Source organism: Amblyomma americanum, chromosome 9 (assembly GCF_052857255.1).
Source record: "Amblyomma americanum isolate KBUSLIRL-KWMA chromosome 9, ASM5285725v1, whole genome shotgun sequence".
NCBI lineage: Eukaryota > Metazoa > Arthropoda > Arachnida > Ixodida > Ixodidae > Amblyomma > Amblyomma americanum.
In genome coordinates this window covers 52,588,038-52,604,461 of record NC_135505.1, presented here as the reverse complement: position 1 = coordinate 52,604,461, position 16,424 = coordinate 52,588,038, and the positions used below count along the sequence as shown (strand labels likewise).

General features: G+C 42.6%; 1 protein-coding gene across 1 annotated transcript; it reads right to left on the bottom strand.

Moving 5' to 3' along the window:
- Positions 1-12,845: 12,845 nt before the first annotated feature.
- On the bottom strand, positions 12,846-14,200 carry LOC144103827 (uncharacterized). The gene has a single exon (XM_077636527.1). It carries the CDS (start codon positions 14,176-14,178, stop codon positions 12,982-12,984), a length of 1,197 nt encoding a protein of 398 aa, XP_077492653.1. The 5' UTR covers positions 14,179-14,200; the 3' UTR covers positions 12,846-12,981.
- Positions 14,201-16,424: the final 2,224 nt, after the last annotated feature.

The window sequence follows — 16,424 nt, the reverse complement described above, 5'->3', positions numbered from 1 at the left end:
CGCATATGGACCGTGCTGCATTCCTCCGCTCACGCTACACCCCCCCCCCCCCTTTTCCATCAATGGTAGCCATATTCCAGATAGCTACTGTGGTGCGCCTTCCTGCACTCCCGCTTAACCGTCTCTCGCCATACCTTCCTTCCGCGGCAATCGTCCTTCTCCCTCTAAGGGTAGTTCTTATCCCCTTCAGACGCTGCGTCCACACATGTGAACGTGACCTAAGCATGCTCAACTTTTCATATATAAAGCGAATTTCCACCTTTAATTACCGCGCTTTTGCCATTGGGACCCTCCCTGTCAAGTTTGTGGTGCCAACTCTTCCAGCTGCAGCGAAATGTGTTTGTAAAAAAAAAGAAAGGATGTGCATCACGAAGTATTTTGGCAGAACGAGTAAATACCTTTTATTTTCGCATGCTATCATTTGCAACAGTCGTAAATGATGCTATTTAATGCTTGGAATTTGTCAATAGGTTAATGTATAACTGACACACTGTTTTTTCTCGTCATAGATGAAGAAGTGCTAAGATAAGCATCCTGTTTCTGTTTGAGGCCTACTTACCTACGTACCTCTGTGAGGAACAGCAGGAAACTCTGCTATTCTGTGGCCTGCCGGCTCCTGCCCCTGTTCCTGTGTTTGACCTTGTTGGTTGGTTGGTTGGCCTCAAACAATGCTGGCACCTACCCACTGCGGGAGATTGGCCAAGACACAGGCGGTTAATTGCTGGATACAGGAACGTTTTGGCGGGAAAAGGAGTAGTAATAGTATGTAGGCTGAGAGCTTGGAAGACGCAAAAACAGTAGGACACAGGGTTCATGTTGTTGTCTCCACTGCACTCTCTCTTCTTCCTTCTCCGGTGAGGCCGTTCCACGTGTTGGGGTTTTAGTCAGGTGTTTTTTTTATTGCCGTACCGATAGTTAGGTTTAATATCCCCTGAGGCCTCGAGCATTGTCTTTAGCTTCCCCGGGTGGGGGTCCGGCTCCCTGGTTCGCCAGCCTGCCGGCCAAAAGTTTGTCCTTGGGTTCTTTTCGTCGGAATGGCGTCAGTGACATCCCAGTGGCGCTCGTACGCATTGTAGACGAGGCACTAAATTGAAAAATTCTGAAATGATACAGGAGCAGCTGTTACCTGCCGCCACTGGGAGATTTTTGAAGTGCGCCCGTTTGGCCGTAGGGGCATTCTGCGCCGATCCTCGGATATGCAGTGCGCATCGGAGTTGGTGCATTGCACATTCTTCGCATTATTTCCAGTTAAGCCTTTCATTCCAGAGCAACTCAAATGTTAAAAAGGCATCGTCCGCGGCGTGGACCCAGCGACCTCTCCTCTGGATCTACTTGACGACTTTCAGGACGCCGCCTTTGGCGTGTTAGATGTTTAGCGCGGTATTAGAGATGCTAATGGATCACTTGTGCCGACAGAGTCTGTGACTGCAACATTTGCAGGGTCTTGCCCATCAGAGCTTAAGGTTTGGCCCATAGTGTACCGAGTCGACCCGCTACATCCTCGTCCTTTGCAATGCAGGAATTGCTGGCGCTTTGGTCATAGAGAAAAGCATGCAAATGTGCGACCCGTTGCCGACTATGCGGGGAGAACCATTCCGCCGACCTCTGTCCATCTTAGGGTCCAATTTGCAGCCTATGTTGCGGCGCTCATCCGGTTGATGATGCTGGCTGTCCCAAACGTTCAGATGAGCAGAATCTTCTGGACATCATTCAGCAGAGATGGTGCTCTGGAGCTTTTGCTTATGCACAATTAGACCGGAAAAGGAATTCTTTTGCGGAGCTTGCTAGGTCATCTGGGTCTGAGACAGATGCGTTGCTGACAAAGTCTGTGGTATAAGCTGTCAAGAAGGCGCTTGCAGATGTTTTGGATCTTATGTTTACTACCTTCAGTGAAGCTCTATGCCAGGTAATTTCAAGTGAGGTTTTCTATTCGACTGTTGGTCTTCTGTTCCATCAACTAATCCATCCCATAGCCTCTCTAGTGTCTCTGCCCTGGGTCCTACTCTTGCTGCATCATCGCCTGTGCCTGTACATGGTGCTGGGGAAACCAGCCTCTCTACCACTTGCACTACGGACGCGTGTATGGCGTATCCTTCCCAGAAGCGTCGAGCTCCTTCCTCTTCGTCGAAGTCGGCCCTCCCATGCAGCGAAAGCAAGAAATGTTCCCCCAGTAATCCACATAAAGCTGATATCTTAAAGGAGGCTGTCACGCCCGCCCTGATTTTACAGTATCAATGGCGGGGTTAAAAGTACCACAGTAGAATTGTCGTTCAGTCGCATCTTCTTTTCGTAATTTACAGAACCATGTCTAACAATTCGACCCAGACATAATTTTACTTCAAGAAACTTGGCTATCCTATTCAAAACTCTGTACAGGATTGAATAGGCCAGCATATGGAATTATGGCACATTTGCTTTGGCTTTATAGGATTAAAGTCCCAAAACGACTCAGGCTATGCGGGACGCCTTGGCGATGGGCTCGTGATAGTTTCGACCAGTTGGTTAATTAACGTGCGCTTACACCACACCCATTGCTTCTATTAGGTCATTCTCCCTCAAGAATTTCCCGGTATTCCGAGCCGATCGCAATTACGGCTGGGGTGGTGGCTTGTTGACATTTATATCTTCTAATTTTTTTCATCAAGCTCAAGTGTCACACCAAATTCGAGGACCTATCTGTGAATTGTTGGCTGATGATATCGCAATTCCACTGTAAGCTCCCCTTACAGATGCTAATGCTTAGTTTCCTTCAGGTGTCCACAGCACACATCATTAAAATGTTCTTTCGCGTTTTAACAATAGAGTGGGATTGCTGGTGATTTCAATTCTCATCACATAATTTGGGGTTTTTGTACTATGCATGTGGACAGCTTCTTTGGCCATGGATGTCGGCAAGTAACGTGCGTTGTTGTAACAGTCCAGGAGTTACATGCGTTCCGATTCTCGGTCTGTTATTGATATAACATTGGCAGTGAACGGAGTGAAGGTTTTTCGTGGTCTAAAGTGGATTGCGGAATTTGCAGTGATCACTTTTCGATATCTTTCACTGTAGTAGCCTAACCCCTCAGGGCGACTGCTTCACCATAAAAATTCGTAAACCATACACTTTGCAAAAAACACGTGTAATCAGCTTTCTCATCTATTGCATCATCTAATAACTTGGATCACGCTCAGGAAGTTGTCTATTCCATGTTTGGGGCCTCTGAGCGTTCAGTGTTCACAGTGCAGTCTACGGTCAAAACAAAGAGTCCTGCTAATGGCGAAATTATTACTGCGAAAGAGCGTATCGACTTAGAAAAGCTGCCGGGGAATAGCCTCTCTCATAATCACTGCCCGTGAAATTCAATAAAGTACAAATATTTCGCGGCTTCATTTACAAGGACCATTGGTAAGGCGATGGAGGAGTACAATGCGAATTTGAACTGTTATCTATTAAGCCTAAATAACCGCAAAGCTTCGTGTCGAATCATGGAAAGCAACCATAATCCGCCATTCTCTCAGTAAGTGCTGTTGCTTCTCCAGGATGAAAAAAAAACAACTTGGGCAGATAGCACAAGGCCTTGCTCTCCGCATTCAAGCGCGGTATATGGTTCCATTCGTCCTACCCGCTCCGCGCGCAGACTTCATGGCGGTTACACCCTCAGAATTATTTTCCATAGTTACTGGCCTCAAACTTTCAGCTCCTGGATGCAATGAGGTCTCTATTTGTATATTGAAGTCTCTAATGGAAAAGATTACCTCTGATGTATTGCATATTCTCAATGTGTCCCTGGAGACAGCTTGGCTTGCTCCTGAATAGAAAATTGCAAAAATGATCTTGCATCTCAAAGATTTAAGCAATGGTTTGTAATTGATAACAATCAGCCGATTTCCCTCTTGTCTAATTTAGTTAAACTTATTGAACGCATTGTTCACAGCTGTCTTACAGATCACGTTCTTGCAATACAGGCCTTCAATGCTTCTCAGATAGGGTTTCGACCGGGGTGCTCGATTTGGACTGCACGTTTAGATTTGGAAAGCAGAATTAGGGTTGCAATGGATAAGAAAGAGAGTCACTTTGCATACCGCTAAAGCATATGACAGCGTAGAGCGTTCAATGCTATTGAAGAAGCTTGGCGAAATTCGGGCGCCTTTTTGCATATTTGAATGGATGCAAGAATTCCTAAAAAATAGTCGTTTCTTCTGTTCTCACGGTTCCTTTACTTCCGAAACTCTTTCACAGACTAGAGTTGTGCCTCAGGAATCGGTGCTGTCTCCTTTACTTTTTAACATGCTTATGCGGAACATACCCATTCAGGGTGACATCAAAGTGCATGTGTATGCGGACGACATCATTTTTTTGCTTCTGCTAGAGACATTCATTCACTTTAACAGCTATTGCAGGCCTACCTCGAAGCCCTGGATGTATGGCTTGGCAAGTTTCATTTACTTCTCAACGTGAACAAATCTTCCGTTCTCGTTTTAATCCACCATCCCCTTTCTATATCTGTCTTCTGAATTGTTGCTCCTAAATCCCACATGCTTAGTCCTCAAAGTACATAGGTGAAAATACGACACTCATCTAGACTGGCGACCTCATATCAGAAGTACAGTCCTCAAAAGTGAGCGAGGTTTCAGTCGCCTGATACGAATCAGCAATAACGAATTCGGTATGCGCATAGACACTCTTATTTCTCTATAAGACTTACGTAAGACCAAATTTCGAGTTAGGCTTCGTTCTTTTCTCCAGTTGTCCTTGATACAAAATTAAACCTCTGGTTCTTCTGGAGAGGCGCGCTGTACGTTTTGCCTGGGCTTACCAAAATCAGTGCCAAATTGTGTCCTCTTTCTGGAAGCTCGCATACGGAACTTGAACTCTCGCTTCGTACTTCTCAAGTCGCGCACCTTCTTAAGGAGACTTGGGCCAATGTCTGGAGTGGCTCTTCCAATTTTAATTACGAACCCGGGCTTTTTTCTAGATAAACACAGCCCGCTTTACAAACTGCCTCAATTTGTGTTTACTGAGCACTTTTCTCTCGGATTACAGTCTCGCTTAAGTCCGTGCAATGCGTCAGCAACGAGAAGGCTAGATCCAGCTGTTTGCTTCTACCATATGTTGCCATCGTATGCAAAAGAGTTCTCTGCCAATGTGCTGAACGATCTCCTGGAGGAATATCTGTTGCTATGTTTGAGCCATGCCGCAATTTTCACAGATGCCTCTCAGCAAGGCAGAAAGGCAGCAGTAGGTGTTTGATTAGAGATATTGGAGTTATACTAGATTGGAGTTATCCTATCCGGGTCCCTGATTATACTCCAATTTTTGCTGCTGAATTTCTAGCTATTCGTTTGGCCCTTCAAAAGGCAGTCTGAAATATTTCTCAGGTTAGCATTCTCTCCGACTGTCTCTCAGTCTTCGCTGCAATAGAATGTTCGTCAACTTGTCTCTTGTACCAATCCCTAATATATTTTGGGCCAGGTCATGTCCGAGAGGCGAGTTCTCAGTGGGTCACAAAGCACTGTGGCATTGATTCAAATTCGATGGCCTATTTGTTAGTAAAATCAGCCATCAATGAGCCTATTCCTCATGTCGTTCCTAACCTCACCCTGCTGACCCCGTCCCGTTATGAACGTTACCAAATACACCATTACCTTAGCCACGAGCTCATCTTTGATACAACGCATTTCGAACTATTAAAATTCCCATGAAACATACGTCCTTGCGCGTCAAGGCAATGTGAGGTTCCCATTACGCTGTTCCGCTGCAAGATTCCTCGCCTCAATCTATATTTGTGCCGTTCTGGGCTCACGCCGTCAAATCTATGTGCGTCATGCGCGGACGTTGAAACGATAGATCATTTCATTCTCCACTGCCGGCGGTTTGCACGGCAGAGAATTCACTTTTTTCAAAATCCTCTCGCTCAACTAGGGCTGCCCTTCACTCTTCCCGTCATCCTCTCCTTCGGTGCATATGGCAAAGGGCATGTCATTAAGCAGGTGTGTAAGCTTCTTCAGAAGTATAATATTGAAACCGATGAGATTTTTGTGCTAAGTTCTCGATGCTATTTCTTTATACTCAAAATTATTTTCGTTCTCAATATTTCTTTAAAGTTTACTCAATCAATGCACACCTCTTTGATTCTCATTCCGATTTTCTCAAGATCTCTCAAAATTCGTTATTTTCTTTTTCCCTCAGGCTCCTCTATATTTATGAGCCGCGCGAGATAAACCTGGATGAGTTTTTTTTGGATCGGCGCTAAACCCTGGTCAATCCCCAACCTTGGGTATGTGTCATCGTATTTGAGGCAACAACAACAGCGGCGCGCCCACAAACGTTGACATGGTGCCTTAATGCCGAATGTATCAAAGTGGTGTTTTCTTGCCACATTTTTGGGCACATGTAGTACGAAATGGGTCTTATTGCTTGCCGGTGTTGAAAACTATGCTTTTAGAAGGAGAACGTTTGACAACTCCCGTGCGCAAGCGTTGTGCATGAAAATGGCCGATGGAGAAGCGCCTACAAAGAAGCGTGGCTGACCGAGCAATGAAGGTTCGCACATGGTTGAAAGAACGCCACTGCACTGAGCGCCGCCGACAAACACGTGTTATGATCAGTGCTTAAAACCACAGGTGTCCAAGAGGGTCTCAGATTCCCACCCAATATTGTAACGGGATGTGAGACCCTACATGCTAAAATGTGGACTCTATGAATCCGAAGCAAAAAAAAAAACATTTTTATGGTTCTTTTCAGTAGTAGTCTGAACGTGGTCTTCATTATCATTTTGAAACTTTCGCTGTGGATTTTATCAAGAATGATTAACATTGTGTATAAAACTTGAGACGGAGAAAAATACAAAGTGGCAGCACTGCACAAGGGGAGATGAAAACGGGGTACCCGAGCCCTCACATCACGAGTCAGTTCAGAGCTGGCCGCTAAGCTCCAAGGCTACTAAACGACATTCAGCACACTAGTAGAGAGTTGGGAGAGAGTTAATTTCAGGTCTTTGATTTGAATTCAGCCAACAACGATCTTTAAAAATGATTTCTCCTCCTTGAAATATCCATGCAAAAAACAGGCCGCAAGCTCTTTCTCTCTCTCTTTCTCCATCTGTGCTGCTTATGATGGAAGCAATTATTGGCCCCAACTTCTGAACACGTTAATTGCACAACGGTGCCAAATGTGAAGGCTGCACATATACAAGCCGCGTTCGGTACCGGAATTGTCGAATATCCCTCTGCCTCTCTACAAAGAACGGTTGTTCTAATCTGTTTCGATAGTCACGTACTCAAGAATAATTCTGTGAAGCCTATATTCTCACAGCTAAACATTTATGTCTCATGATCAGTCAAAAAATGCTAGCAATTGCTGAAGTGTTTACGTTCACATAGAAGCATCGAAGCGCTAGGTCAACATACGTGGACGGAAATAAAATATGTTCAAGTACAAATATTTTTGCGTAATTTTTTCCACATCACTTCTTCTTGATCCACTCATCGTGATTTACGAAAAAAAATTCATTTCAGGAGATTTATTTGGTGTCTGAAGGGGATATAGAGGTTTAATCTACCCTATGGTTGGTTCCTATGGTAACCACGTGGCAGTTGCGCCTTCTCACAATCTCGCCATTCCTTCCTCCCGCGGTAATCATCTTCAGTGCGGTTCCCTTCGTAAGCATTCTACGGTTACGTTTTCCTACGTTCTCGCCATAAAGCCGCCTTCAATGATTACTCTCTCTCGTCCTTCCAGGGTAACCCGGATCCGGATAGTTTCCAGGCCAACCGCCGACCGGTTGCGCCTGCTTACGCTCTCGCCATACTCTCATCCTTCCTGGGTAACCATCGTCCGGCTGCGCACTCCTCCGCTCTCCGAGTACCCTACTTATTCTACGGTAACCTCCTTCCAAGTGGCTACCATGGAAACGCACCCACCGCTTACGCCGATGACTACGACAAACAATTACACAGCGAACGACATAGTAGGGTAAGGCGGGGTTAAACGGGACAAAAATTTGCGACGTCATATTGTTTTACTCTTTTATTTCAAATGCCAAAAACGTTGCACAGGAGCCTTCCTTGGCATGTTAGCTAAGCCGTCAGAAAATCTAAGAAACCTTTCAACGTCACAACTATGAATATTCATAAATCATAATAAGTCCCAATTGTCTTAGTTTGCCGCGACACATAGCAAAAAACGAGAAATAATGTGGGGCAAAACGTGACATTTTGTCAAAACCAAAAAAAGTCTGTTATTGCACTCAGAGCACTTGAAGTACAATCCGTGTGGCCCTGCGCATTCTTCGTGGGCACACTCGTCACATATCGTGCATTGAATCCAAACAGAACGAAGCGCCGTGTTGCTCATAATTATTTGCACACGAGGCACTTCCAGTCATATCTGTTGCTTGTTGACTGCTTCGCAAAACATTTTCCTTTCAGTGCAATATCCTGCGATTGAAAACTGCCGCCAACAACTTTTTCGTTAGATTTTCCGTTTCGTTTTCTTGAGGCCATACCTTAGTCCTCGGAGATTTTGCTGCACCTAGCTTCGCCTTGTAAAGCGATGAAGTAAATACGGTGCTTGCCTCCGATTTCTTTCCTTCAAGGCGACAGCCTTTATTGGCTCATACTCGCGCATCTGGTACAACGCTGTCTTCCACAAATACCGTGACAACCATTCAGGTTAGCAGAAAACAAATGGCAGCACCAGATAGAGGGGACAAATTGTAACCATCACGCCAATTTTGATCACTGCAGTAGGAATAATTAAATAATTGTAGCCAATTTTAGCGAAACAAACAAGGAAATCAACCAAATGTGTCGATATAACGCCGACGTCAATATAGCGACGGGAGAAGGTGACGTCACACCCGAGGTCATCATGGTAACGGCGCGCGCTAGTGGCGCGCAGGTAGCCAGAAGACAGAAAAAAAAGGCTAGAAAGGGAGGAACAGAAACGAAGGAACAATTCCAGTAACAGTCCCCACAAAACCGGGAGCATAGATGTTTAAGTACATCCCCAAAAGCCATTAGATATGGCATTCCTAATTCACTGGAACTGTCCAGGAATATTAAAAAACTACAGTGACGTAAAAGATATTCATGCATTTATATCCCCCTTTTTTTTGTGTCTCCAGGGGAGAAACTGGGGGCCAAGACATACGAATATGTTATGTAAATACAATATCTTCCGCCATGACTAACAGCAAGCATACAGGCTCTCAGACTGCCACAGTTGATCAAAGTAGTTTGGCCACTCGTAAAATCAAGCTTTTGACTACATTTGAAGCCGTTGCAGTATCTGTAGTACATATTAAAACAGTTACAGTATGTTCTGTACATCTCCAACCACACCTGACAGTAACACTCGATGACATAGAAGACCTTTTAAAACAATTACCAGAGCCATAACTGTTAGTCAACGATTTTAATGCTGAATACAATTTGTGGGGAAGCGAACAAAACACGCAATAGAGGCCGATATTTTAGAAGATTTTGTTCTGTGAAATAGTATGAGCCTGATCAACAAGGCCAAACACACGTACTGCTCCCCACGCTCAGGAAAATAGAGCTGCATAGATTTGTCTCTTACATCGCCTTTATGTTTTTACTGCTTTTAAATGGGATCAAATCAAATCAAATCAATATTTTTTAGCCTGTATGCGTACATATTCATAAATTCTGTTCTGCCTAAGCACATTTTGCTTTTTTGGCTGATCAGGCAGCAGGTTGAGAAATAACTCTGTATCAATACATTTCTTTTCTAAACAGCCATGCTAACACTAAGAAAAAAGTCTGAACGCAAAATAGCACATATGAAAGAACTCAAGCTATACACAAGGCAATACATTTGCACACCAATTTCTTATGTCTATTGTCCTCATATGTTTGCTATTTGCAATACATAGATCATCGGGAATTTTAAGAAATACAGCTGGTACAAAATAATTGCGCATCTCTTTAGCATAGCTTGTATAAACCTGTGGCTTAACAAAACGTTCCGTTTTACTCAAGGTTATATCTTTTTTTACGGGAGTCTTCATTCATTCATTTCATTCATTTATTCATACTGTCAGCCCTGGGCGGGCTATTACAGGAGTGGAAATCAAACTTGAAACAGAAAAAGAACACATTAAACAAACACTGAGATCAACACTAAATTTCATACATAATTGTGTTTGCCACTTGAACAAAACGAAAACATTGTCATAGAAATCAAGCAGAACATAAAATATTGTGCAGTTTATCTAAAAATTCGCTTAGTGATTGTGACTTGACAACGGAGTTTGGTAACATATTCCATTCCTTAATGGCTCTAGGGAAAAAACTAAATTTAAAGCAATCATTTCTGACAGGCGGCATTGGGATGTACAAACTGTGACGATGGCGTGATGTTTCCCCTGTTTTAATTTCAAAGTATTTTGTTTGATCGATTTTCAAGTAGTGGTTAGCGATCTGGAAAAGAAACTTGAGTCTGTCGCATTTGGTTCTAATGTCAAGTGTTTGCAAATCAGCAGATTTACACAAAGAAGTTGGAGAATCAGAATAACGATACCTATTAAATATAAACCTTGCTCCGAGACGCTGGATTCTTTCCAGCTTAGAACAGTTGGAAGCAGTGTACGGGTCCCAGACAACTTTTGCATATTCGAGGATAGGCCTAACTAGGCTTTTGAAAACCAGACTTTTTATTTCAGGAGTTGCACTGCACATATTGCGTCTCAAGCTCCAGAGTGCCTTGGAAGCCTTAGTACATACATTATCTATGTGTGAATTCCAGCGTAAGTCAGATGTGAGTGTTACTCCAAGGTATTTAAAATTACTTACTCTAGTTAGTAATCTACCATTAATGCTGTAACTGTAATCAAGGACAGTTTTCTTTCTTGTAATGGTCATAAAAACTGTTTTGTTTGAATTTAATACCATCTGCCACACCTTACACCATTCATGTATTTTCTGCAAGTTTTGATTGAGTTCTGCCTGATCTTCTGGAGTATTAATTTGTTTATAAACGATGCAGTCATCTGCATACAGTCTAACTGGAACGCTCAAACCCACAGGCAAGTCGTTGATGAAGATCAAAAACAAGAGAGGGCCCAGAACGCTGCCCTGGGGAACACCGGAATCGACTGGCATGATGTTGGATTTATACTCTTGAACCTGAACATACTGTACTCTAGACGAAAGATATGACCTGAACCACTTAGTTATAGTTTCATTTTTAAATATGGCACTGATTTTTAGTAATAGCTTAGGGTGCGAAACCTTATCAAACGCCTTTGCAAAGTCCAAAATTATGATGTCTGTTTGCATGCGGGAATTAATTGACTGAGAAAGATCATGTACAGTTTCCGTGAGTTGTGTGATGGTAGAAAGCCCCTTGCGGAAGCCATGCTGGTTTACAAATAGGTGATTGTTACTCTCAAGAAAAGTTGATAAGTGAGCGTACATAATATGTTCGAGTAACTTGGAACACGTGCTAATGAGGGAAATAGGTCTATAATTTTCAACGTTAGAAGTGGGACCATTTTTATGCACAGGCACTATTTTCGCACATTTCCAGGCAATGGGAACACAACTACTGTCGATAGACGATTGAAAGATTTTGGTAAGAAATTTAGAATTCCACTCTGCATATCTATATAAGAATTCATTCGGGATACCGTCCGGTCCTGAGTTCTTTTTAGTGTTGATATTCAAAAGGAGTTTCAGAACTCCTTCTTCACTTATTTCTAAATCGGGTATAGGAGGGCAACCTGGAGGCTCAAAAAACGGTGATTCGCCGTCATCTTCAGTGAAAACAGATGCAAAAAATGAATTAAAACTTTCAGCCCTCTGGGGGCTCTCTTCTTCATTAGAATGGTGAGTTTTACCGCCGCCATTTATATATCGCCAGAACTTACTGGGCGCTTCAGTAAGAAATCTGGTGAGAGTCTGACTGTAAAAGGTATTTTTACTTTCTTTGATGAGTCGCTTTAACTCTTGGCTCATACGACATATGGAGGTTTTTAATTCAGGGCTTGGGTATTGTGAGCATCTTTTTCGTTTCCTTTTGAGCTGTCGTTTTTTGTGAATAATGTCTCTATTAATCCAAGGATGCTTCCTTTTTGTTATTTTCGTGGTTTTAGGAATGAACATCTCAATTGCTTTCGCTGTCATGTTTGCAAAAAAATCCCACAACTTATCTGTGCCAAGTCCGTCTTGATATAAACACATGAATTCATCAAACGAGATCTCAAGGTAGTCCAGTAATCCGACATCATCGGCAGCCGCAAAATTCAAAACAGTCTTTCTGCAAGATTTGTGACATATTTCGTGAGTCATATTGAGCGACATAATCACCATTTTATGGTCAGACAATCCTTCTTCAACATCACAACTCAGCAAAAACTCTAGTAGACCAGATGACAAAAAGACAAGGTCTAGTATCGAGGATGTTGTCGTACATACTCTCGTACTCTTTTCAACAATCTGAGTCAAACCATAGCAATAGGCGAGTTCGATCAGATGTTCACTGCTAGCTGTATCAACTCTGCCGGGAGAAAGCGACATCCAATCAATTCCTGGCAAATTAAAATCACCTGTCAGCATAATATTGTCACCAAAGTGTACATTTAGGTCCAGTAACCTTTTTAGGTTATCAAGCACGTCTATGGTTGAATTGGGAGCTCTGTAGAAAGCACCCACTAAGACAGTACGACCATTCAGTCTGGTTTTAATCCATGCAGTTTCTAAATCATCAAACCCTTCTATAACTGAGAATACTATATTACTCTTAACCAGTATTGCAACACCGCCACCCCTCCTTTCACGGTCTTTTCGTACTATGGAGTAGTTTGGGGGACCAACTTCACAGTCTTTAATATCTTTATGTAGCCATGTCTCTGTGATTACCATAATATCGGGTTCATGTTCAAGGCATATACTTTCTATGGCGTCAACCTTGTTAAGCATGCTCCTAGCGTTCACATTTATAATTTTAAAGCAGACCGTCTTATGATTGTTTAGTCACTCATTGCTAGTGCTAGTGGCAACCTGGCATTTGAACCGCTGCTTGGTCTCCTCGTTCCATGTGTATAAGGTATTCTTGACTTTTAACTTATCAAAAATTAACTTAGCTTTCACGCCGTTCTTTCGTTCATCGGCACAGGAGTTCCAAAGATTTTTTCGTATTTCCACAACCCTTTTAGAAAAATCTTCATTTACACTAAATTGAGTGCCTTTTAGGTTGAAACAGTTACTCATTATTTTCATCTTATCCCTAAAGTCAGTAAGTTTAATAATAATCGGACGGTCTCTACCTGGTTCCCTCTTTCCAAGTCGGTGAATCCTTTCAATAGTGTCCACCCTTTGTTTCAGAATTTTATCAAAGATGTCATTGTTTACTTTCTGTAGTAGGTCCTCTTCACTCTCTGATTCCTCCTCCTTGACTCCGCGTACAATCAAGTTATTGCGCCGCGAGCGGTTTTCCAACTCATCAAGTTTTCTCGAAACTGTAGTCATTTCTATTTCACATCTTTCAGCAAAAGTTTCTAGTTTCGAAAGCCTATCCCGAGACTCGTCAAAGGTTTGTAGCTTTTGTTCTATAGCAGACAGCCTGGATTGCATGTCTAGAATTCTTGCTTCAGACGATGTTTGGTTTTCCTGTATTTCGCTTAATTTGCTGAGGATTTCAGTTTGAGAAGCAATTACTTGTTGAATCATTTCCATTGTATCCGGGCCAGGATTTTCCTCAACATCACCGGATAACTTCAGCAACAGGCCTACAATTGAGATACAATCACTAAAGCAAACCAGCAATGTGCGTGGACACGGCAACACGATCAAAAAAAGGCAGTTGCTACGGCAGCAATATTTTCGTCCACCAACCTGCACAAATAGTGGCACATCAGTTGACATTGTCACCACGGGGTTGCCGTGTCCACTGCTGATGGAAGGCGCAGGCGTTCCTTTTATAGGCAAAATCCGGGCTGGAAGTGTGGATGACGTCGCTGTGCTCGAAGAGGGTGCGCAGAAGGTAGTATCCACGTGCCACGACAGCAGCTCGCAGTGTGAAAAATGTACGCCCCCCGCGCACGGCAGTCGAAAGGCATCGGCAGAAGCTGGGTGACGATTGAAGCCGCTGTCTGCGCTTACTGCACGGCCCAAGGCGATGGAAAAGAATCCGGTAAGTACCTGCACAAATAGTGGCACATCAGTTGACATTGTCACCACGGGGTTGCCGTGTCCACTCTTATATTCATTTGAATAATAATATCGCGTTAACCCAACAAAGTGGAAGAGTTCTGAATCTGAAGGATGCCTAAATCATCGTATTTCCCTTTCATGTCATCCGAGTGTAGTCTTGTGGCGGAAGATATAATAGTCACCATTTTTTTAGGATAACATTTAATGCTTCTTTCTTGTATTCGGAGCAGTTACCATATACAATTATGCCGTACTTTAAACTAGGTTCTACTAATGCTGTATAGCTCAATCGTCTAAGATGAAGCGGAGATTTGCCACGAAGGTGATACATCATAGCCGCAATGGTCCTTATGTTTTTAGAGGTGTAGACGATGTGGTCGCTCCAAGTGAGGTGTTGGTCAAAGTAGATGCCCAGATAGAGAACTGTTCTCTCCATTTGCATAGCTTTAAAATTACACTCTTAACAACGGGAAGCGTGAAGAGGCAGTGGTTGGTTTAAAATAACAATTTTCTGGGGGTTTTAAAGCATGTCAATTTTGTGTTGTTAACGTTTAAAAACATGAACTTTTGCGAGAACCAGTCAACGACTCAACTTATAGCTATTTGAAATATTTCCATGCCTGTACGATAATCAGTAGCTTCAAGTGCTAGCGCTCTATCGTAAGCGTATTGAAAAATATTTGACTTAAGCAGTAATAAACCCAAATTAGATACATATACGAAAAAAGCAGTGGACCAATTGTACTTCCTTGAGGTACACTGAATTTAGCATTTTTTAAAATCTCCATGCGTATTGTCAAGCATCACACACTGCAACCTATCTGCAAACTAATTCACAAAAAACTTGTTATAATGACCGCGAAAACCAAGTGACCTTAATTTTTCGAGCAGAAGCGTATGGTCTATCGTGTCTAATGCATTAGTTAGGTCCAGAAATAAGGCTAACACAATGCGAACGCCGGGCATTACCGGCGTTCGTGCTGTCTTTCTTCTCCATTCGACCTTGTTTCTTGCGCTGTTACCATGTTCCATAATAATGCAACCAACTAGCCCAGGTGTCTACCCTTAGTAACACAATGCGATTATTTTCTAGTGCATTGTAAACATAGAAAATTCTTCAAGAAGTGTAGTCGTACTTCTATTCCTTGTGAAGCCACATTGCACAGTATTGTTCACAGAGTATTTTTAACAGAATGATTCCGTAACATGTGCAACATGCTTTTCCGTAATATCTGCTATTGACGAAAGTATTTCGATTGGCCTATAATTTGTAAAATCACCTTTCTTCCCGTGTTTGCAGATCGGCCGGACAACAGACATTTTAGGTTCCTGAGGTATATCACCGGTTTTGAATACACCTCTCAGTATATTCATAGGCACTTCTCTAAAACGTCAAAATTTCTGTAAAGATCTCTTAGACGAATCTGTAAAGATCGAATAACCCGGTGGCTTGAACTGCTTCATTCTGCATATAATCCTGCATAGCTAGTCAACTGTTATTAGTGGCAGATATGCGGCATGCACACATGCCCGTTTTGGTCGATGTGATACATGCCTACTGACCGCTATATTTCGCAACTTTTTTGTTGCGCTTATATATAGATCATTAATTTGATCGCAGAGCACTTTCACGTTCTCCTCTGGAAAATTCTTCTTTCCTGCTTCATCAACGGAAGTCTTTTTCTGTCTACCCATCAGTTCCTTGGCAATTTGCCACGTTTTCTTTCTGTCATGTTTGTTTAGTGAAAACTGTCGTGCGTAAAAGGAGCTTTTTGCCAGTCGCATTTTCGCCGTTGCCTGATTCCGCAATGCGCGATATTCATCTCTCAAAGCTTTATCTTCAGGTTGCTTCCTACATTTTTGCCACGCTTTGTCTTTCGCGCAGTGCAACTCCGCTATCTCATTTCTTATCTGGTCTCCTTATTTTGATGTTAACAGATTTAGTTGACTGTGCACAGACGTTGCTAAAGATTTCAATAGTTTTGCTATATAAGCTGATGTAATCTAAATCTAAAAAAGAAATCAAGTTAATATTACGAATTAATTTGTCTACTTTTCTGTTATCTAGAACAGAACCTGTAATAATACCTCCACCAGTTGTATGATCGTCAGACATAATTGTAACCGTAACAAAGTAATGAGCAACTAGTTTTTGCTTTATAACTTCCGAAAGATATTGCTGGTTTTGAAAACGAATATTTAAGTGTTCAATGCATGACTTGATAATATTAGCGCCTAAGTATTCCTCTCCCGTACATCCATTA

Bases quoted from the DNA above. Each gene is read 5' to 3' on its own strand.
- LOC144103827 (XM_077636527.1), bottom strand. From the start codon at position 14,178: ATGTCAACTGATGTGCCACTATTTGTGCAGGTACTTACCGGATTCTTT.